Here is a 22,785-nt window from a genome sequence, read left to right as displayed (position 1 = left end):
GAATATAAAACATGTTTTCAGTTATTTCACCTTTTTTTGTTAAGTACATAATTCCACATGTGTTCGTTCATTCATAGTTTTGATGCCTTCAGTGACAATCTAAAACAGGGGTCCCCAAACTACTATTATTTTTAAAAATCTGTCCTTTCTCATCCATTTTCCACAACTTGTTACTCTCGGTGTCTCCTAGCTGCTCAGGCAAAACATAGTCTAAAAATGCATTTTCCAATCGATAACGTGACATTATCGCGCTCGGTGTATGTATATATATATATATATATATATATATATATATATATATATATGTCTTAATTAGATTATCCCCAAAAAAAAATAGTGCTCGCCCTGATCTACAATAGTCATGAAAATAAAGAAAACGCATTGAATCGAAAGGTGTGTCCAATCTTTTAGCCTGGTACTGTAGGTTGAAAAGTATTTGCACATCATTGTATTCTGTTTTTATTTACGATTTACACATCATGCCAACAGGCAGCACAGTGGAAGAGGGGTTAGTGCGTCTGCCTCACAATACGAAGGTCCTGGGTTCGATCCTGCGCTCGGGATCTTTCTGTGTGGAGTTTGCATATTCTCCCCGTGACTGCGTGGGTTCCCTCCGGATACTCCGGCTTCCTCCCACCTCCAAAGACATGCACCTGGGGATAGGATGATTGGCACCACTAAATTGGCCTTAGTGTGTGAATGTGAATGTGAGTGTGAATGTTGTCTGTCTATTTGTGTTGGCCCTGTGATGAGGTGGCGACTTGTCCAGGGTGTACCCTGCCTTCCGCCCGATTGTAGCTGAGATAGGCTCCAGCACCCCACGCGACCCCGAAAGGGATAAGCGGTAGAAAATGGATGGATGGACATCATGGCACCTTCATTGGTTTTTGGTTTTGTACATACAAAAACAAAGCCAAGAGTACATACTAACTAAACAAAAGTAACTAATTTAAATTATTTTTGCCCTCAAAGTCCTCCAATGCCCATTGAATAATTTTCTGAATTTCTAAACATTAACAAAAGAAACAACATAAATAATTTTAAGAAAATAAAAATATCGATCTAATCACTCTAATATTGATCATATAATTAATGTCGACACCACCAATTTATGGTTTGTTTCGTTTTCCTCTTACGTGTCGTGCACTGACTGTGACAATGCTGACATACCAACAGTTGTTATTAGGGATCGACAGATTATCAACGCTGATATTTGGCAAATTTACGTATATCTATATCAATATATTATTTTATCGGAAACGACCGTTACACTTTTTTTTTTTTTTTTTTTTACAACAGAAATAGAAACACTACTGGCCCGACATTTCCTAAAATTAATGTTAAACAACTTAAAGCCGTGTCCAGCTGTTAACTGGCGTATACTATTTATGTTTAACTGGCGTATACTATTTATGTTTAACTAAATTTAACCGCAAATGAATATTGGCTCCAAATATCTGTTATCGGCCTGTTTGACTACTAATAATTGGTATCGGCCCTAAAAACATATGGATCGATCTCTAGTTGTTATGGTATGTTCTTTCTAGACTATTCATCTACTTGTTAATTTGATGGTATTATTTCTTGGTGTTGTTTCGAGCTAGCTTAGCGGTTAGCTTAGCTTTTAACATGCCTGCTCCTGCTTGCTTTCAGTGTGTAACATGTTTAGCATCGTTCTCCGGTGATAATGTTGCTTAAAGGGGAACTGCACTTTTTAAAAAGTTTTGCCTGTGGTTCATAATCCTAATGAGAGACAAGATGACAAAAGGTTTTTTTTGCATTCTAACTTGTAAAAAATAGGCTTGTTCTAGGTGGCTAGGAATGCAGCTGGTGGGAGCAATCAATTCTACTTCTAAATCACTTAAAAAATGCATTAAAAACCGCCAACAACACTTCATTTGCGTTCCGTAACCTGTATAATTTCCAAGCTTTAGCGACATTGTTATTGTAAAAGAGAACACGGATGAACTCTTTTTTGCAGAGTTCCCAGTAGCAACACATCGGCATCCTACGGTATTAGCCGTAAGCTAACTATGGCAAGAGATAAGCTGGCTTCTATGTCTGCCACCAAATTGCTTTTGAGTTTGTAATGCACAACACAATCCGATGGAACACCAATCTGTACTGACTGAAAAACATGAACAATAATATTACAGTATCTGTAAGTATTAGCCCACATTTCATATTTTGTTTGTACACAGCTAGCTCAACTGTATGTACTGTAGTTTTAATAACAAGCACTGCGTGTGACTCACTCAAAGGACAGTTGTGCGTTTGGTCCAGCTAGCCGGGGACGTTTTTACCAGTTTATTTTGGGTAAGTACTCCATCTATGTCGGCATAGCATGGCTCCAAGTTCAACATTTACAGCGTCAAAGTCACGCCGACCTCACTTTCTCGGTGTCCGTCTGCTCCAGCGTCTGCACCCATCCTTTTTGCTCGCTTCTTGAAGCAACGGTTCATCTTCCGTATATTTAGCTTCAAAAAGATAAGGTTGTGAATCCTAATTTGTCCAAAAATAGTCGTCTTTTTGTCTGTTGCCATGTCTGCCATGATTAGAACACACTCGTCTTCGTTTCCGGAAGTAGGAACACACATTTGTTGTCGGAAGTGCGCTTCTATGGAAACAGAAATAAATTAGCTGAGGAAATAAATTCCGGCAATGCTTAAGATCATCAAAATACGGTAAATACTGAATGGGTTGTACTTGTATAGCGCTTTTCTACCTTCAAGGTACTCAAAGCGCTTTGACACTACTTCCACATTTACCCATTCACACACACATTCACACATATTACATATTGTTATGAATGCGTTTATTACTACATTATATATATACTTGCAGTGTGTATATAAAACATTGATGGAGGGTTTTGAAGTTGTTTTAGAGGGCTTTGAAGGCTACAAAGGTGATTCCCATTAGCCACATCTTTTTAAGCGTTTTTTATCATCTTTAAAATCCTAAAGAAAAAGGTGTCCCAGACAAAATCGAAGACCCTCCGCTCATAAACCTTAAAAAAGTTTTGTGATGGCGCAGGTAATGACAAAAATAAATAAATAAATTGAGGAATAATTAACGAGTTGACAATAGATATTTTACCATACAAGGTTAAGGATTTCCCTTTCCATAATTGCATAATTTTATCCAGCTTTCTTAGTCGATTATCGTAATTTACTGAGCCTAGATCTTCCAGATTCTCTGGGACAACACCACCAAGTATGTTAACTGGTCCATCTGTCCACAAAACAGGCACTTTGCATTCCATTCGAAAGGACGTTACCTTTAAATTTCCGATCCTTAATATTTTACATTTATCATAATTAAGCTTAAGCCCAGATTGCTGTGAAAAGATGTCCAAAAGATTAAGAAGGTTCTGTAAACAATGAGGATTGGGGCTGATAAAGAAGCTTGTATTGTCTGCATACATTATTTACTTTCAATATTATTATTATTACTGAGCCCTTCAATATTTTTATTCAATCTAACTTTAATTGCCAATATTTCCATAGCAATAATAAATAGGTATGGAGACAAAGGGCATCCTTGTTTTAGACCTCTTAATAGAGGTATTGTCCCAGAGATGTATCCATTATTGATAATTATACAGTTTGTTTTATTATATAGCGTCTTGATCCAGTGTAATAAGGAGTTGCCAAAATAAAATAAAAACTAAGCTTTTACAAATAAAATCTAAGCTAATTTTGTCAAATGCCTTCTGCAGGTCGGCTACAAAAATGAATCCTCGTTTATTTTCCATATCATAATTTTCTATAATTTCTAATAACTGTCTCATATTGTTTCCTATGTTTCTTCCTTGTAGGAAACCTGATTGATCTTGGTGAATAATATTTGACAAAACAGACTTAAGGCGTGTAGCCAAACATTTTGCCAGGATCTTAGCATCGTAACACCAATTTTTTAGATAAACTGGGTCTTTATACTGACCATTTATTTCCTGTTTCAATAACAAAGAAATAAGACCTTCTATTTGAGAGTTAGACAAAAAAACAGTTTTATATGAGTAATTAAAACTAGAAAGCAATGGTTTCTTAACCTCTTCATAAAATACTTGATAAACCTCAATAGGTATTCCATCTAATCCTGGGGTTTTCCCTGGATGAAATGACTTAACCGCTTCCACAAGTTATTCTTCCCTAATGAGGCCTTCACGTGAATGGCTTTCTTCTGAATTCAATTTTTTTCATCATTTTCTGGGGAAAAAATTGTAGTTTCAGGAGGGATTACCGGATTTGAAAAAATATTTTTAAAGTAATTTTCCATTTCTTTCAACAATGTTGAAGGGATGATGTTCGAAATCGGTTCTCCCGGTTGTTCGATAAGAAAATAATTGATTCCATGGACTCGAATCCCTTTTTGAGAACCGGTTCCCGTTATTGAGGCCACTATAGTAAAGAAAAAGAGTTGGTTCTTTATTCGAATCCCTGGGAACAAATCCCTTCCCACATACAGGAAATGCTCTGTGGGACCGCAATGTTATGCCCATTTGATTGTAGACTCTTACTGACACCTTGTGGCGATATGAAAATACTACGCGTCATTAGTTTGGGCACTTCCGGGTTGGCGACTCAGTTAAGTTCATGAACAATTGAGAAGTAGACAAGTTGTGTTAGCTCTTACAAGCCTTGGAAAAGATAAGTCTGTAAGTAAACTGTTTTACTTGTTTATGTAACTCAATATTAAGGTGGAAAGTGGTTAAGTTTGATACTAAGATGTTTATTGAAAAACGATTTTTGTGCACTGTTTCAATGGATGTTTTGAGGACTTAAAATGGCTGCCAGTCGTATATTTCTACCATCGAAATAGTTCCAACACTCAGAAGTATTTGTTTGATGATAGTACTGTATATTTGTGTGAAGCTAATATTTACATATTGTGTATTACATTTCAGTATGTTAACTGAATCACATAGCTTATACATTTGACATTGTGTGTATTTCAGTTTAAAAAAAAAAAATCACAGTCCAGTGCAAGACAAAAGTAAAGATAGGAAAAGACAAAGCAAAATCAACAACAAAGAGCCTAAATGGATTAATCTGCTTTGGATTGTTTGTTAGCTGTCTGCCAAGCTGTCTAACCTCAACACGTATAGTCAGGGCAGAACAGGCAATATGCAATTATTGCCAGGCTTCGCTCTCATGTAAGGGGGGAAGAATTGTTGATTGATGACTGTGGTGTTCATAGTGTGTGGTAGTTAGTATGTTCCAATAGCAGCAGAAGTGCACTTTTTGGAGAGCTGTATTATTTTCAGTTTTGTGCCCAAGGGACTGATTTTATTTAACACTATATTATTATTTATACACTTATAGTGATCACAGAGACAGGTTGTTTTTGTGTTACTGTATATATTTGTTTTTCTGAAAAATCCCACTTAATATACTTTGGGTAACAACAGTCAATATTTTTTGTTATTTCTTTTTATGGGGGTAACAGTCAATATATATATATATATATTTTTTTCTTATAAAATAAAAGTGAGCTTTTGTTAAACCAAATATTGTGTTTTTTTCCATATACAACAACCTATCTTGATTCGATAAGAGAATCGATAAGGAATCGGTTCGATAAGAGGATTCGATAATGGGCTCGAACTCGATCATTTCTTATCAAACATCATCCCTAGGTGTGTGTAGCCAATACCTTTCCATTTGTTTTAATAAGCTTGGAAATGTTATTTTTAGAATGATTTTTTTGTTTGGATATTTAAAAAAAAGAATTGAACACTTCTCACCTTTTTTCATCCAGATTGCTCTGTTGCAGTCATAACTTTTCAATAATTGTTTTTCAACTAAGTCTGCTAACTCTTCTTGTTTGACTGTAAAGGAATACAGTTTCTCATTAGTTAGATTATCGCTACTATCAATGTTTTTTTGTAAGTCCTCAATTTCTTTCTTTAATTCCTGTTCTGACATTTTAAGTTTTTTTCCATGAAGAGTACGCAATGCCATATCCCCTAAAACGTTTGAAGGCTTCCCAGACTATTTGGGGATTTGATGATCTTACATTTTTTTAAAAGTCAGTGATAAATAGCTTTGTTTTTTCAATAAATTCATCATCCTGTAGAAGCATTTGATTAAACTTACAATATCCGGGCCCATGTGTATTATCTTCAATTGCAATATTTAATCCTATACAATTATGATCAGAACGCAATTTATCATCGATTGATATTGCAGTCACTTTGTTTAGCAATGAAAAAGATATAAAAAAATAGTCAATACGACTTGCCTGGTTTTGTCTTCTCCATGTATATCGTACTAACCTAGGATTTTTGAATCTCCAGATATCAATTAAAGCAAATGCATCCATAACATTTTGAATCTTTTGTAAAGATTGAGGATGATAATTCATTGAATAATTCCCTTTTCGGTACAGAACTTTATCCAAGGCGACATTAAAGTCCCCCACAGTAATAATTTCCCCTTGTGTGCTTTTGGCTCTCATAATAATTGAGAATGATAGGCAACATTTAAAAAAAAAGAGGTGTAAGTTCCCCTTTAAGATACCAAGAAAAGGCATTAATCGGAAATGTACTTCTTTATAAAAATCGTCCAATACTAATCGGTGGCTGCTCAATGGTTACATCCCGAAATAATATTTTTGAAAAACATTCCAATGACTGCTAGCCTCATCTTGCGGCGACAGCACACCTAAATCCAGTCAATTATAAATTGATGAAACATTTGACAATGAGTTGCGTTCTTTTGTTTGCCTCCCATGAAGGACCTGCTGCATTTAGAGGAACGATTGGGGACTGTAAACCGAGGAGCCTCTCAGGGAACCATAGAGAGGTGCACTTACCCACATAAATACAAAAAGGTGAGATTTGTTGTGTGTCTATAGCAATATATTGACTTTGTTGGATGCATGTTTTGCTTCAGTGTGTTTTGGGACAGAGTGGTCTTTTGTATACTCATTTTAGCCAAGTACTGTAGTGTCTTTTAGCTGTGGATGCAGATACTGTTGGGGAAGGGTTTCCCTAGTGTGTAACTAAAGGAGCCATCTAACACCCTGCCACCCAATACAGAAGGTGTTGGAGAGAGACATTGACCAACAGTTAACTCCTGAAGCTTGGGCATCTATTGGGAAAAATATGCACGCAACCCCTGAATCGGTGAGAAATAATAAACAAACAATCCATTTGGAAACAAGTCTCTGCTCACATGTACACTAGATGTTAGGGGGGGGGATGTTAATCATTCACTCTTCTATTCCCAGGACAAAATGACCATTCTCTCTGTCCCCAAAGGAATCCTGAATGTTTCTCTTTTGTAGAAATTATTATATTATTTGTATAGATGTAGAATTTTTTGGAACACAGTGGGATTGTTCAACAGACCTTGGATGCTGCACATCAATTACAATGTCTCCTCTGCTTTGTCACGTTACAGAGGAAGCTGCACGGCAAGCAGGACGAAGACGAGGGGGCGGACGAAGACACAGAGGAGAAATGCACCATATGTCTGTCCATTCTGGAGGAGGGGGAGGACGTCAGGTACGCGTGTCGAGTCTCGGGGAAAAAACCCCCATAGCGCCTTAAAATTAGGCCCCACTGTGCCACTTTTTGGCACTCATTCAGATATGTTTTTAGTTTAGTGAATGTATGCCCTCAAGTGGACAGTAATGTTATTGTATGTTCATCTCAATAAAGATATTAATATCGGACGCGACAAACCAAATATTCTTTATCCAAACAGTTCTAGGAAGGTGGGGTACACCCTGGACAAGTCGCCACCTCATCGCAGGGCCGACACAGATAGACAACATTCACACTCATATATATATATATATATATATATATATATCAGTGACGTGTGGTGAGGCTCATGACTGGTGAGGCACTGACTTCATCACAGTCAGATTTACAAACATATGAACCCTAAAGAGTATCTTATTCACCATTTATTCACGCAGAGGTTTTAATTAACAATTATATTTAATAGTTTTGGCCACTGTGACATTACACATAGTTTGAAAAGTAACACTGTATTTGACTATAGGAAAATAAAACACTACTTTAATCAAGTGATTATTTGAGGTACCACTGGATGGAGGCCATGTGCCACTTGTGGTACCCGTACCACAGTTTGAGAATCTCTGATATACAGTATATGACCCGTTTTAAGCACACTTTATGTGAGGCATCAGTGAGGTTTGCATACACAGTGCACATAATTACCGTATTTTTCGGAGTATAAGTCGCACCGGCCGAAAATGCATAATAAAGAAGGGAAAAAACATATATAAGTCGCATTTTGGGGGGAAATTGATTTGATAAAACCCAACACCAAGAATAGACATTTGAAAGGCAATTTAAAATAAATAAAGAATAGTGAACAACAGGCTGAATAAGTGTACGTTATATGAGGCATAAATAACCAACTGAGAACGTGCCTGGTATGTTAACGTAACATATTATGGTAAGAGTCATTCAAATAACTATAACATATAGAACATGCTATACCTTTACCAAACAATCTGTGACTCCTAATTGCTAAATCCCATGAAATCTTATACGTCTAGTCTCTTACGTGAATGAGCTAAATAATCTTATTTGATATTTTACGGTAATGTGTTAATAATTTCACACATAAGTCGCTCCTGAGTATAAGTCGCACCCCCGGCCAGAATATGAAAAAAACTGCGACTTATAGTCCGAAAAATACGGTAATTTTAATTGCCTCATAAGCTCAAAAAAACATATTTCATAAAAAATAGTATAAGTAATAACTACACATTATCTGAATACTCAGTTTTTTAAATTTACCGTCAGCAGGGATTTAAAATAACTACATGTGTAGATATTAGTGTAGCATTAGTTATCCATTTAATTATCCATCCACCCATCTTCTTCCGCTTATCCGAGGTCGGGTCGCGGGGGCAGCAGCCTAAGCAGGGAAGCCCAGACTTCCCTCTCCCCAGCCACTTCGTCCAGCTCTTCCCGTGGGACCCCGAGGCGTTCCCAGGCCAGCCGGGAGACATAGTCTTCCCAACGTGTCCTGGGTCTTCCCCGCGGCCTCCTATCGGTCGGACGTGCCCTAAACACCTCCCTAGGGAGGCGCTCGGGTGGCATCCTGACCAGATGCCCGAACCACCTCATCTGGCTCCTCTCGATGTGGAGGAGCAGCGGCTTTACTTTGAGCTCCCCCCGGATGGCAGAGCTTCTCACCCTATCTCTAAGGGAGAGCCCCGCCACCCGGCGGAGGAAACTCATTTCGGCCGCTTGTACCCGTGATCTTGTCCTTTCGGTCATAACCCAAAGCTCATGACCATAGGTGAGGATGGGAACGTAGATCGACCGGTAAATTGAGAGCTTTGCCTTCCGGCTCAGCTCCTTCTTCACCACAACGGATCGATACAGCGTCCGCATTACTGAAGACGCCGCACCAATCCGCCTGTCGATCTCACGATCCACTCTTCCCTCACTCGTGAACAAGACTCCGAGGTACTTGAACTCCTCCACTTGGGGCAAGATCTCCTCCCCAACCCGGAGATGGCACTCCACCCTTTTCCGGGCAAGCATTTAATTATTAATTGTGTTATTAGGCTCAATGATTGGTAGTGACATTGATTTGATAGATTAAGAAAAGAAAAGTGTGGTCATAGTGTAACAAATTCCATCTTCCCAAAACCTGCTGCAAACATTAATATTTTTCCACTCCAACATCAATAAACAAGTCAGACTTTAAACCTATTTATGGCAACAAATACATCCAATATTTCGGAGTGTTTAACCCTTTGAAAGCCAGAATGTATTCATAACAGGAACACTGAAAATAATTGATTCACATCCGAATCACGATTATTCTTTAATATTAATTATTAAATTGAGTCATAATTTTCAAGAATCGAATTAAAACAAAATATCAAGAAATGCCCATCCATCCATCCATTTTCTACCGCTCAGTCCCTTCGGGGTCGCGGGGAGCGGTGAAGCCTATCTCAGCTACAATCGGGCGGAAGGCGGGGTACACCCTGGACAAGTGCCCACCTCATCGCAGGGCCAACACAGATAGACAGACAACAATGTATTTATATATTATTGTCAATGTTTAAAAGGGCGTTTTAGGCCATGTCTGAGCTTACTCACTGCACGTTTACATTATACATCATACAACCTGTTTTATTATACTTTTATACAAAATAACCCCACTATATTTTTAAGGAATAAACTACAAAATATTGTCAAACGCACTTTGAAATTAGTTTTTTCTTCCAAAGTCTGGTCTTTTTGGGTAAAAAGATTGTTGTCCCTTAAGGATTAAAATGATATACAGTATAGCTGTGTAAATATTGTCTTTATTAGAGATTTGAATGTAATACACGGTGCAGATATAACATAAGATAAAAAGTAAGTAAAGTGTCAAACTCATTTTAGTTCAGGGGCCGCATGGGGGAAAATCTATTCCCAAGTGGGGCGGACTGGTAAAATCATGGCATAACAATTAAAAAATAAAGACAACTTCAGATTGTTTACTTTGGCCAAAAGTAGAACAAGCACATTCTGAAAATGTACACATCACAAATACCGGTAATCCTTTTGGCAAAACACTTTGTTAGATGAAAATTCTGAGGAAAAAATTGCAGTTTCAAAGAGACACCATGAAAAACATAATGAACTTAGACTTTGTCTCTGTGTATTTTCAAAGCCATTAAACTTTAAGCACTTCCTGTTTGGCATTCTCATGTTTGCAGTTTACCATAAAAGACGTGTTTGAAAAAGCAACTGATTGTTTACTAAAACATGCTAAAACACATTTATTTATCATCATTTAAATATTACAATTATAATACAGTCAAAACAGTTGTCAAAATGACACCATAATAGCCGAATTAAAGGTAACACAATTACAAACTTAACCAATGTGAATATGCTAGATTAAGCATAAAATAAAACAAACAACAAATGTAGAAACACACATTTTTACAATAGAGTTCAGGGTGCCCATCGCGCCGTCAACCAGTTGCGAGCGGTGCACGGCACTACAAAGATGAAGGTCATGTTGACTTAAGTCTTTGCATCTTACCGTTTTGTTATTTTATCCTTTGAGTGGATAATTTACAACTAAAGAATGTATTGTGTGCCGCTACAGCATTAGTCTGCTGCCAGCCACAACAGGAGCAGCTGATTGCTTGCACCTGCGCTGATTGGAGTAGTGGCAGCCAATCCCCAGGGCGTTTAAAATCAGCTGACATGTCATTTTTAAACAGTGTGATGTGGGTTACAATTGAATTGCTATTACGACATCCAGGGGACACATTTAAAACAGCAGTTTCTTTGATCAAGAAATTGCAGCTCATTTTTATATTTAGCAAACTCATCTTGCGGGCCAAATTAGACATGTTGGCGGGCCGTAGGTTTGACACCCCTGGTTCAGATAGTGATCAATTCTGTCCAAAAAAGGATGAGGTGATGTAAGATCCAATTAGAATATCTCAGATTTCCAAGCAGTTTTGAATGCAGCACTAGTCACCTTCCGTGTGCATCATTCATCAGCTCCAACATATGTTCAGTGTTGGTATGCATGTTTTTTACAGCACATTGTGTGTTTGTTTTGCAGGCGCCTGCCTTGCATGCACCTGTTCCACCAGCTGTGTGTGGACCAATGGCTGCTCACCAACAAGAAGTGCCCCATCTGCAGAGTGGACATTGAGGCGCAGTTGTCTGCTGAGAGTTGATGCTGTTTTTCTTCATTTCTTTCTTTCTTTCTTCCTAACAACACATTTGTCTTCTTTTGAGCTCATCTTCATTTGTGAGTCCTGCAGTCAACCAAAGAAGGCATGAATGACCTGCGCAGCTCTACTACTTACTAGACGTTAATAAGACAACAGTGCCAGCTATCACTCATTATTATTATTATTATTATTATTATTGTTGTTGTTGTTATTACCACAACAGCTACATGTCTCCATTAAGGGTTTATTATTAAGAGTTTATGTATTTATAAAGCTTTTATGTAGCTTTTGGATTGTTTCCTCAAGTGTCATTTTTGTTCTGCATGTTTCCTTGCAATGCATTTGTTTGCACATCTAACACGGGCTGAAGGCGGCCTAACGACGACAACAACTGCTCTACGCCTCGCTTTACTACCATAGAATGTCACAGCATCACAAAACATTGCAGACTTCATTTGTACCAATCATTGTATTGATTAGTTTGTTTAGAAGATGTGGATTGTTAGTGAAAGATGGGTTTTTAATGATAATAAGAAACATTCCTAACTAGGGACAAATATGTTAACAGATGAGCTTCTGTATTAGTGCGTGCGCACACACACACACACACACACAACACACACAGTATTTTCTCAGCACTCATCACGCTGTTGCCTAATGACCACACACACACACAGTAATGTCATCCATGTTGGAGAACGTCACACAGCCTTCATGCCAAAAAGAGGAGGCGTTGTGGTCCATAGATGATATACAACAAGTTGGACTCATTCATTCATTCATTCATTGCCCGTTTGTGCATTCAAATCTCAGTCCTCCCTCCCAACCCCTCCTGTCAGCTGTGGAACACAAAAAAGTGTTGACTAACTCACTGGCAAAGACTACTTGCACAAGAGAGAAAAGTTAGTATAGTTATGATAAGTGTGCAGAGGCCATGTATTTCCACTCTGAATATGAAATAAAGTAAATAATAAAAACATTATTTTCAACAGCGAGACGAAATGTTCTTCTGAAACCATTCATCACACACACTTCAAAGGCATATTGTGGGATTTCTATTAGTTTAAAAATAATACACTTGGATAACTTCAGTTTTATGCTGCAAGGTTTGACTGGAGGATGATTTTTCTTAAAGTATATTTATTTTGGAAATGTACCAACATTTTCCGTTGAACAATACGACTACTTTCCAAGTGTTACTTTAGCACTTTTTTTCTCCCAAATTTATGACCAATTGAGATCTCTGAAAAATATTACTTTAGACTTAAATTGTAAAATATGAAGAATAATCAGTTTAAATGTGTTTTTACCACCTTGAAAAAGATGATTATTCTCCCAACTGCTGCATTTTTCCTCAAACCTTTTTCAATATAATTTTGTAATGGAACCTAATCTTCAGAATCTTTCTTTTTCTTGAAATAATCTGATTTTCCTTATATTTGTGCAACGTTTGTTCTACAAACATTTTCCTTGACTTGTTTTCGCTTGTATAATTCTGACTAAATTATTGTAAGCTTTACAACTTAATTTTTTTCCTTAAAATGTTATTTTTTTTAAAATGTTTTTTAACTACTTTTTTCCGTTTAGGAATTCTTCATTTATGTAACCACGCATTGTTGGTTTAATCTTCCTAAATCTTAAATGGCTTTTAACTTCGTGACTATTAACAAAAAAACAAACTTGTTTTTCTTATTCGTAATCTTTATATTTTTCACATAATTTTAGGACATTTTATATATTGTCGTTAATCTTCCATTTTCCACGTAACTTAATGACATTGTGGGGGAAAAGGCAGTTCCTACAATGGCAGATGACAGCTAACGTTAGCCAGTCAAATCTAGAATTAGCTAACAACATGGAGCGCGTGCATGTGTGTACGTGCGCGCGTTGCGTACGCGCGTGCATGTGTGTACGTGCGCGCGTTACGTACGGGCTCGGTGCGCAAACCCGCAAGAGGGCGCGGTATAAAGTTTACAACACCGGTGAGAAAGTTAGCGCCCTTTAACTGCAGCTTTGAATCTTATGAATTTTCTTAACAAATTGACTCAAATTGTCCTTGTAACATTCTCATGATTTAACCCTTTCGTGTATTGTGGATAAATATTTCAAAGCTGTTTTCGCTCACATTCATTAGTAAAGCGGGCGCTAGTGTGTCTTACCAAACACTGCCACCCACTGGTCGTCTCTTGTAACTGCAAAAAACAACAACCTAAAAAACAATCATTCCTTCAACAGGGATGTGCAGGGTTACTGCAAGGGGCTGCATACATTTTTGGTTGATTATATTTTTCAAATATCCATCCATCCATTTTCTACCGCTTATTCCCTTTTGGGGTCGCGGGGGGCGCTGGAGCCTATCTCAGCTACAATCGGGCGGAAGGCGGGGTACACCCTGGACAAGTCGCCACCTCATCGCAGGGCCAACACAGATAGACAGACAACATTCACACTCACATTCACACACTAGGGCCAATTTAGTGTTGCCAATCAACCTATCCCCAGATATACATTTTTATATTCCCCTTGCAAGTGTCTTTAATAACATTATTATATTCATGTTAGCATTTAAGCTAGAAAGCGACGAGCATCTTGGTTGCCAACCAGCAGATAGCAGCACTGTGCTGTATGTAGTGTGTCAATTAGAGATGTCCGATAATATCGGCCTGCCGATATTGTCGGCCGATAAATGCGTTAAAATGTAATATTGGAAATTATCGGTATCCTTTTTTTTTTTTTTTTTTTTTTTAATTAAATCAACATAAAAAACAAGATACACTTACAATTAGTGCACCAACCCAAAAAACCTCCCTCCCCCATTTACACTCATTCACACAAAAGGGTTGTTTCTTTCTGTTATTAATATTCTGGTTCCGACATTATATATCAATACAGTCTGCAAGGGATACAGTCCGTAAGCACACACGATTGTGCGTGCTGCTGGTCCACTAACAGTACTAACCTTTAACAGTTAATTTTACTCATTTTCATTAATTACTAGTTTCTATATAACAGTGGCAGCACGGTGGAAGAGGGGTTAGTGCGTCTGCCTCACAATACGAAGGTCCTGAGTAGTCGTGAGTTCAATCCCGGCCTCGGGATCTTTTTGTGTGGAGTTTGCATGTCCTCCCCGTGACTGCGTGGGTTCCCTCCGGGTACTCCGGCTTCCTCCTGGGGATAAGTTGATTGGCAACACTAAATTGGCCCTAGTGTGTGAATGTGAGTGTGAATGTTGTCTGTCTATCTGTGTTGGCCCTGCGATGAGGTGGCGACTTGTCCAGGGTGTACATCGCCTTCCGCCCGATTGTAGCTGAGATAGGCTCCAGCGCCCCCCGCGACCCCGAAGGGAATAAGCGGTAGAAAATGGATGGATGGATATATATCAGTGACGTGCGGTGAGGTTGATGACTGGTGAGGCACTGACTTCATCACAGTCAGATTTACAAACATATGAACCCTAAAGAGTATCTTATTCACCATTTGATTGGCAGCAGTTAACGGGTTATGTTTAAAAGCTCATACCAGCATTCATCTTGCTTGGCACTCAGCATCAAGGGTTGGAATTGGGGGTTAAATCACCAAAAATGATTCCCGGGCGCGGCGTCGCTGCTGCCCACTGCTCCCCTCACCTCCCAGGGGGTGATCAAGGGGATGGGTCAAATGCAGAGGACACATTTCATTACACCTAGTGTGTGTGTGACAATCATTGGTACTTTAACTTAACTTTAACTTTACACATACAAACTGTAGCACACAAAAAAGCACATTTAATAAAAAAAACGTTATGGTCTTACCTTTACTTATAAATGAAGTCCATGTTGTGCTGGAAGAATGCACCCCCTGACGGGAGTGTTATATCAACTAAAGCCCTCACTTAAACTTTCCACGTGCAAGATTGAATCTATTTAAAAAAGTGTAACCGAGGGTTTATAAATGTCGCCTATACTGTATGAAACTACAAAATAACAAACACGGAGGCTCCCGTTTACACGAGGACCACTTTATCTACCTTCTTTCAAAAACCTCCGCTCCACTCCAACGTGTCATCACTTCCGCTCTTAGCGCCTTCAAAATAAGAGCTCAAGGCATACACTGTATAACAGCGCATAACAGGAACTTCATCACAAAGAGGAAAGCCCATAAAAATAGGTTACAAAAGTTATTTAATAAGAAGCCAAAAAGTGCAAAAACAATGTTCGTGTTGAAGGAGTTGTGAATTAGGTACACCTGCAGTCTGCAGGTGTACCTAATGTTGTGACCCTGCAGTCATTCACAACTCCTCCAACACAACATTATTGGTTTTGCACTTTTTGGCTTCTTATGAAATAACTTTTTTAAATAGATTCAATCTTGCACGTGGAAAGTTTAAGTGTGGGCTTTAGTTGATATAACACTCCCGTCAGGGGGTGCATTCTACGGCGGAGGTGCAGGAGGCGGGATTACTGCGAGCCTCAGCCAGTGCGTCTTTTGCAGCCGTTTTATGATTGCTCAGCACAAGAAATATGTTACACACATACAGTTGTTGACAAAATACACTGTACATTATATACCTCAGCTAACTAAACTATGGAAATGTATAATATAATTCATATAGCAATACGGTCTCACTGCACAGCAGGCCAGCAGTTAGCCGAGTCCGCAATCCATGTTGAGGCACAACTGAGTGACGTGCCTTAAATGGCTGCTGATCACCGCACCGTCTCTTCTCAGTATTTGAACGGCAAATGTGAAAATTCAGCGATTTTAAATAAAAATAATCTAAAACTGGTGAAGTTAAATGGAAAATAACTTTATAGTATAATCACTGGATACATATAACAATTTAATAAACATTTTTTCATTTTCCTTTTTTTTTTTCTTTCCATGATGGCTAGTGACTGCACGTCACTGCTATATAACTGTTTTTATATTGTTTTACTTTCTTTTTTATTCAAGAAAATGTTTTTGATTTATTTATCTTATTAATTTTTTTAAAAAGTACCTTATCTTCACCATACCTGGTTGTCCAAATTAGGCATAATACTGTGTTAATACCACGACTGCACATAACTGTTGATATCGGTATCGGTTGATATCAGTATCGGTAATTAAAGAGTTGGACAATATCGGAATATCGGATATCGGCAAAAAGCCATTATCGGACATCCCTAGTGTCAATATCTTAGTATTGCACAATAACAAGGTACTTTTAGCATCAGGTTAATTTAAAACATCATTTTGTACAAGACATACAACGCATATGGAAAGCATTCACAGCGTTTAATTTTTTCTAAAACACTTAAATTTGCTAACTATTTATCTTCAGATAAAATGTAGTGATTTTTTAAATCCAACATATGGCAGATGATCATTATGGAACATTTAGCACACTTTCACTGAGGCTTCATTTACCTATCACTAATCTTCAATAAAAGTTATGTTATTTATCCATTTCATTCATCATTTACAGCACAAGAGAGAAAATCAAGGCCTGGAAATAATATGCATCAATGATCTTTTCTTACTAAATGTATTCATTTATTTTCCATTTTGACCAAGATATGTATCGCATGTATTGCATACCTTTTAAACTTCAACAGTATCCAATATTGCAACAAATATATTTTCATACTTTCTAAACGATTTTTGTGTCAAACTAAAATAAATACATCAATCTCTGCTTTACTTATGATTTCAAAAACAAGTTATCCATCAAATTGTAAACTGTTAAAATGACAATAGATTTTAGGATAAAATCTATGGTATTTTAAATTAGGGGAAAAAACCTTCTACCACTGCTTTTTTACGGTAAAATTCTGTCGATTGAGCTGCCAGTTTTTTTCTGTAAAATTTCCGGTTATTTTTTTCTTTTTTAAAGTTTTACTCTAAATGGAAAAAAGATACAAAACTTTTTCCAATTTACAGCAATATGCTGCAAAAAGCACCATAAATGTTACTGTAAATATGTGACAACTAAGCTACCAGTCTGTCTGTAAAAAAACAAAAACCGGTGGTACTGTTTTTCCATTTATCATAATATGTTGTAAACAAACACTGTATATTTTACTATAAAAATCTAGTGACTAAGCTGCCAGTTTTTTGTACTGTAAAACCAACAGATTGTTTTTAAAGCGTATGTCAAAAATATATAAAATAATCAAATGCATGAACAAATTTATCTATTATTTGCTGTTACAAGCAGCCCTATATCACATTTGGAAAACTATAAACATTTTCTATTAAATGTGTTGTGCTAGATTTTTGGGGTGTTTGTAATTTAGATTATTTTAATAATTTAAAAAAATATAAAGAAAAAATATAAAAATAAATACAATTTAAATAAAAATAAAACATTAAAAAAATAAATGTTTTTGACTACCCTTTTGGAATGGATTACAAATAAAACTTGAATAATAATTCCTGGCCTAATAACTTAGAAATAAAGTGCAGAGAGCCATTCAACAATACATGCTTTATTAAAAAAAAAAAAAAGTCTCCTCTAGTGTTTGTATTGCACAAGGATGATGTTGATGAAGCGTCTGAGATCCACACTGACAATAATGGCGGAGAAAACTAAATTGTTACCAGCAAGTCCCAGCAGTATATAAACACAAGTGTGGTTATTTTATCAAACATGAATAGGAATGTGGAGAAAAATAAACTAAACGGCAGTGCAAAACAAAACAAAAAAAGAAGCCACGGAAGTTTGATGACATCACCTAATGTGTGCTTGACAAGAAAAGTGAGAGAGAACCACAAACAGTCATAGAAAGTGTGTGTGTGTGTGTGTGTTCAGGAAAATACATATCAAGAGTGTGTTTTTGTTGAGTTTTTCTGGTGTAAACAAATAATGGTCCTTCATATTGTGTGTTTGTGTCCAAGGTAGTACCTGTACTGATAAAGTGCTAACACACCACAGACAGTGTGCTCAGGTTACAGTACACACCGCCTCTACTCCACAAACTCAATACACTAAAGTTTGCATCTTTGGTGTCGAAAAACGCCATAAAAACACTTACACCTACTGAACTTTGCAGTGAAACAATAAATATTACAGCCACGTTTGCTTTTGGAATCATCATAAAAAAAGACACGAGGGAAATCATTAAAAAAAAATCACAGCCTGTTCCCAGATTATTCTCAGCACAGAAAGCAATGATATGTATAAATACAATAAATAGTGTTTTGTTCAGGACTCCAAATAGAGAGAGGACGAGGAGGCCGAGAGAGGAAGAAGAAGAAGAAGAGTTTACATTCATGGACTTTGCAGGCAGTAGTGGAGCATTCGTCAAGAAAGCCTCCCTCCTGCTAGATCTTGGTCACATAGTTGTTGGGGAAAAGTCCCTGCTTTCCCCGCAGACGTCCTGTCCACCACCCTGACGCATCTGCCGACACAACATCTTTAAAAATAGCTCCGTGATGATGATGTCGCCGCGCCTTACCTTCTTTGATCATATCGATGATGTCATTGGCATTGAAGCTGAGCTCGTCCGTGTCCTGGGCGTCGTAGGCGTACAAAGCTTTGCACTGAGGCACCTGAGGTTTAGGTTTGGGTGTAGGCTTGGGTCTGCCGCCCCCTGGTGGAGGTCTGCTGGCTGACGGTCTGTGAGCTCTGACCAAAACAACAATAACAGTTAGCATTAGTATGTGATGATGCTACATACTGCGTATATATATATATATATATATATATATATATATATATATATATATATATACACACATATATATACATATATATATATATATACACACATACATATACACACATACATATATACACATATATATACAGTATATACATACATACATATATACATACATATATACATACATACATACATACATATATATATATATATATATATATATATATATATATATATATATATGTGTGTGTGTATTTATGTATGTATATATACACTCACACACACACATATATATATATATATGAGGGTTGTCCCGATACCAGTATTACAAACTACGAAAAAGTGTCAATTGAGACTGTATTCTAACAGAAAATCTTACAATAAACATGTTTCCTATTGCACTAAAACAACAATTTTAGAAAGTTAAAATATAAATTAAAGGGCATTAAGCACATTGTGTTTTTCTTGTTGCACTCAAAGAACAATTTACAGTTTTCCATATAACAAACCCGTTTCCATGAGTTGGGAAATTGTGTTAGATGTAAATATAAACGGAATACAATGATTTGCAAATCATTTTCAACCCATATTCAGTTGAATATGCTACAAAGACAACATATTTGATGTTCAAACTGATAAAACTTTTTTTTTTTTGCAAATAATCATTAACTTTAGAATTTGATGCCAGCAACACGTGACAAAGAAGTTGGGAAAGGTGGCAATAAATACTGATAAAGTTGAGGAATGCTCATCAAACACTTATTTGGAACATCCCACAGGTGAACAGGTTAATTGGGAACAGGTGGGTGCCATGATTGGGTATAAAAGTAGATTCCATGAAATGCTCAGTCATTCACAAACAAGGATGGGGCGAGGGTCACCACTTTGTCAACAAATGCGTGAGCAAATTGTTGAACAGTTTAAGAAAAACCTTTCTCAACCAGCTATTGCAAGGAATTTAGGGATTTCACCATCTACGGTCCATAATATCATCAAAGGGTTCAAAGAATCTGGAGAAATCACTCCACGTAAGCAGCTAAGCCCGTGACCTTCGATCCCTCAGGCTGTACTGCATCAACAAGCGACATCAGTGTGTAAAGGATATCACCACATGGGCTCAGGAACACTTAAGAAACCCACTGTCAGTAACTAAAGTTGGTCGCTACATCTGTAAGTGCAAGTTAATACTCTTCCTATGCAAGACGAAAACCGTTTATCAACAACACCCAGAAACGCCATCGGCTTCGCTGGGCCTGACCTCATCTAAGACGGACTGATACAAAGTGGAAAAGTGTTCTGTGGTCTGACGAGTCCACATTTCAAATTGTTTTTGGAAACTGTGGACGTCGTGTCCTCCGGACCAAAGAGGAAAAGAACCATCCGGATTGTTTTAGGCGCAAAGTTGAAAAGCCAGCATCTGTGATGGCATGGGGGTGTATTAGTGCCCAAGACATGGGTAACTTACACATCTGTGAAGGCGCTATTAATGCTGAAAGGTACATACAGCTTTTGGAGCAACATATGTTGCCATCCAAGCAACGTTACAATGGACGCCCCTGCTTATTTCAGCAAGACAATGCCAAGCCATGTGTTACATCAACGTGGTTTCATAGTAAAAGAGTGCGGGTACTAGACTGGCCTGCCTGTAGTCCAGACCTGTCTCCCATTGAAAATGTGTGGCGCATTATGAAGCCTAAAATACCACAACGGAGACCCCCGGACTGTTGAACAACTTAAGCTGTACATCAAGCAAGAATGGGAAAGAATTCCACCTGAGAAGCTTAAAAAATGTGTCTCCTCAGTTCCCAAACATTTACTGAGTGTTGTTAAAAGGAAAGGCCATGTAACACAGTGGTGAACATGCCCTTTCCCAACTACTTAGGCACGTGTTGCAGCCATGAAATTGTAAGTTAATTATTATTTGCAAAAAAAAAAAAAAGTTTATGAGTTTGAACATCAAATATCTTGTCTTTGTAGTGCATTCAATTGAATATGGGTTGAAAAGGATTTGCAAATCATTGTATTCCGTTTATATTTACATCTAACACAATTTCCTAACTCATATGGAAACGGGGTTTGTACATATGGTCTGCCATAATCAAGGATTAGATTAGAATATAATAATTTAGATTGTCGGTCCTAACTTAGCTAATATTTGGCATTAAGCCAAGCAGCTGTGTGCGCATCAAACTATCTACATTTGATGTATCTACATGTGAACAACAGGGGAGCTGGTTAACTTATGAGCGTACAATATGTGTGTTTGCGAGAATGTCAATGTGTTGAGTGAGTGGGCGAGTACAGAGAGAGAGGAGCGCACACACTGCGTGATGAACGGGTCCGGTTGTGTCCTGCAAAACTAATAATAAAGCAACCAGATTGTCACAAATTGGTGGCCTCGATTTCTGACCAGAAGGCAGATCTTTGCAGACCCATTGCGGGGTAAAGTGAACTGAAGGGAACGTCTCCCCTGAGCTCCTCTTTTACGGTTTGCACCGGAGCCGAACAGCAGGACAGGTGTAAAAGCTACATTATTCAGATCTGAATGTTCATTATTTAAATGTTCACCTAAGTTTGAAGCAAAGGTGGTAATACTAATCGCCATATTTGGCAAGTCGTGTTTTAAAGCAACACTTGAAGCGCAGCGCTTCCTTGTTTAAAGCGCCACCTTTATTGTTGTTTTGAAGCCCAAATACCTCCATATTGCGCTTCACCACCCTCTTATTTAACCAGTAGAATTGTCGCTTTTTGCCACTCTTCCTCTCCAAGATATCATTGCTTGTATGCACTTTGTGTGTGCGTTTTGACACACTCGACTTCATGTACCGGTACTTTTCAAAGGCAGTATAGTACCGATTTCAATCAATTAGTATTTTAGGTAGGTATTTTATTAGTACCGGTATACCGAACAACCCATATATATATATAGATATTTAACATGCTGAAAGACAAGCATTCAGCGTTCACACTTATGCTATTTTGTGTCTAAAAATGCCATCCATCTATTTTCTTTCGCTTATCCGAGGTGGGGCAGCAGCCTAAGCAGAGAAGCCCAGACTTCCCTCTCCCGAGCCATTCCCAGGACAGCCGGGAGACAGTCTAAAAATGCATTATTTATGTCCAAAAAAAGTTTAATGCTGAGAGACAAGCACTCAGTATTCACACTTACATTATTTTTAGTCTAAAAGGCTTTTCTTTTTTACAAATTGGTCTAATGCTGAGGCACATGCATTAGCAGGGACACTCATGCTATTTCATGTCTAAAAATGCATTTAAAAAAAAAAATCTAAAATTGGTTTAATGCTGAGAGACAAGCATTAAAACCAACACCAGTCAATGTGTGAATGAATAATTGCTTCTAAATTCACACTATAAAGTGCTTTAGAAAAGCGCTTTATTAATCTAATCCATTATTATCAATATTAGTGTGGGACAAATATGGATAAACTTGTTGTGTGAATACTTT

At 37.6% G+C, this 22,785-nt stretch overlaps 2 protein-coding genes across 9 annotated transcripts in view; one reads left to right on the top strand and one right to left on the bottom strand.

The window, feature by feature from the left end:
- The window catches only part of rnf111 (ring finger protein 111), a 63,983-nt gene extending 51,300 nt beyond the window's left edge, over positions 1-12,683 (top strand). For 5 of the 7 annotated variants that reach the window (XM_061964077.1, XM_061964076.1, XM_061964073.1 and 2 more), the window contains 4 exons: positions 6,742-6,837; positions 7,046-7,132; positions 7,410-7,513; positions 11,580-12,683. In XM_061964077.1, coding sequence (XP_061820061.1) covers positions 6,742-6,837; positions 7,046-7,132; positions 7,410-7,513; positions 11,580-11,697 — 405 coding nt within the window. In that variant the 3' untranslated portion in view covers positions 11,698-12,683. The remainder of the gene's footprint in view (positions 1-6,741; positions 6,838-7,045; positions 7,133-7,409; positions 7,514-11,579) is intronic. The other 2 variants (XM_061964079.1, XM_061964075.1) reach the window with 1 other exon arrangement.
- A 5,440-nt stretch (positions 12,684-18,123) lies between these two features.
- myo1ea (myosin IEa) overlaps positions 18,124-22,785 on the bottom strand; it is a 105,377-nt gene continuing 100,715 nt past the window's right edge. For both annotated transcript variants that reach the window (XM_061964071.1, XM_061964070.1), the window contains 2 exons: positions 19,113-19,282; positions 18,124-19,055 (listed from right to left, as the gene is read on the bottom strand). In XM_061964071.1, coding sequence (XP_061820055.1) covers positions 18,979-19,055; positions 19,113-19,282 — 247 coding nt within the window. In that variant the 3' untranslated portion in view covers positions 18,124-18,978. The remainder of the gene's footprint in view (positions 19,056-19,112; positions 19,283-22,785) is intronic.

Source organism: Nerophis lumbriciformis, linkage group LG06, assembly GCF_033978685.3.
Source record: "Nerophis lumbriciformis linkage group LG06, RoL_Nlum_v2.1, whole genome shotgun sequence".
Classification (NCBI taxonomy): Eukaryota; Metazoa; Chordata; class Actinopteri; order Syngnathiformes; family Syngnathidae; genus Nerophis; species Nerophis lumbriciformis.
The sequence above is the reverse complement of the archived record's forward strand: the minus strand, read 5'-3'. Positions and strand labels throughout refer to the sequence as shown.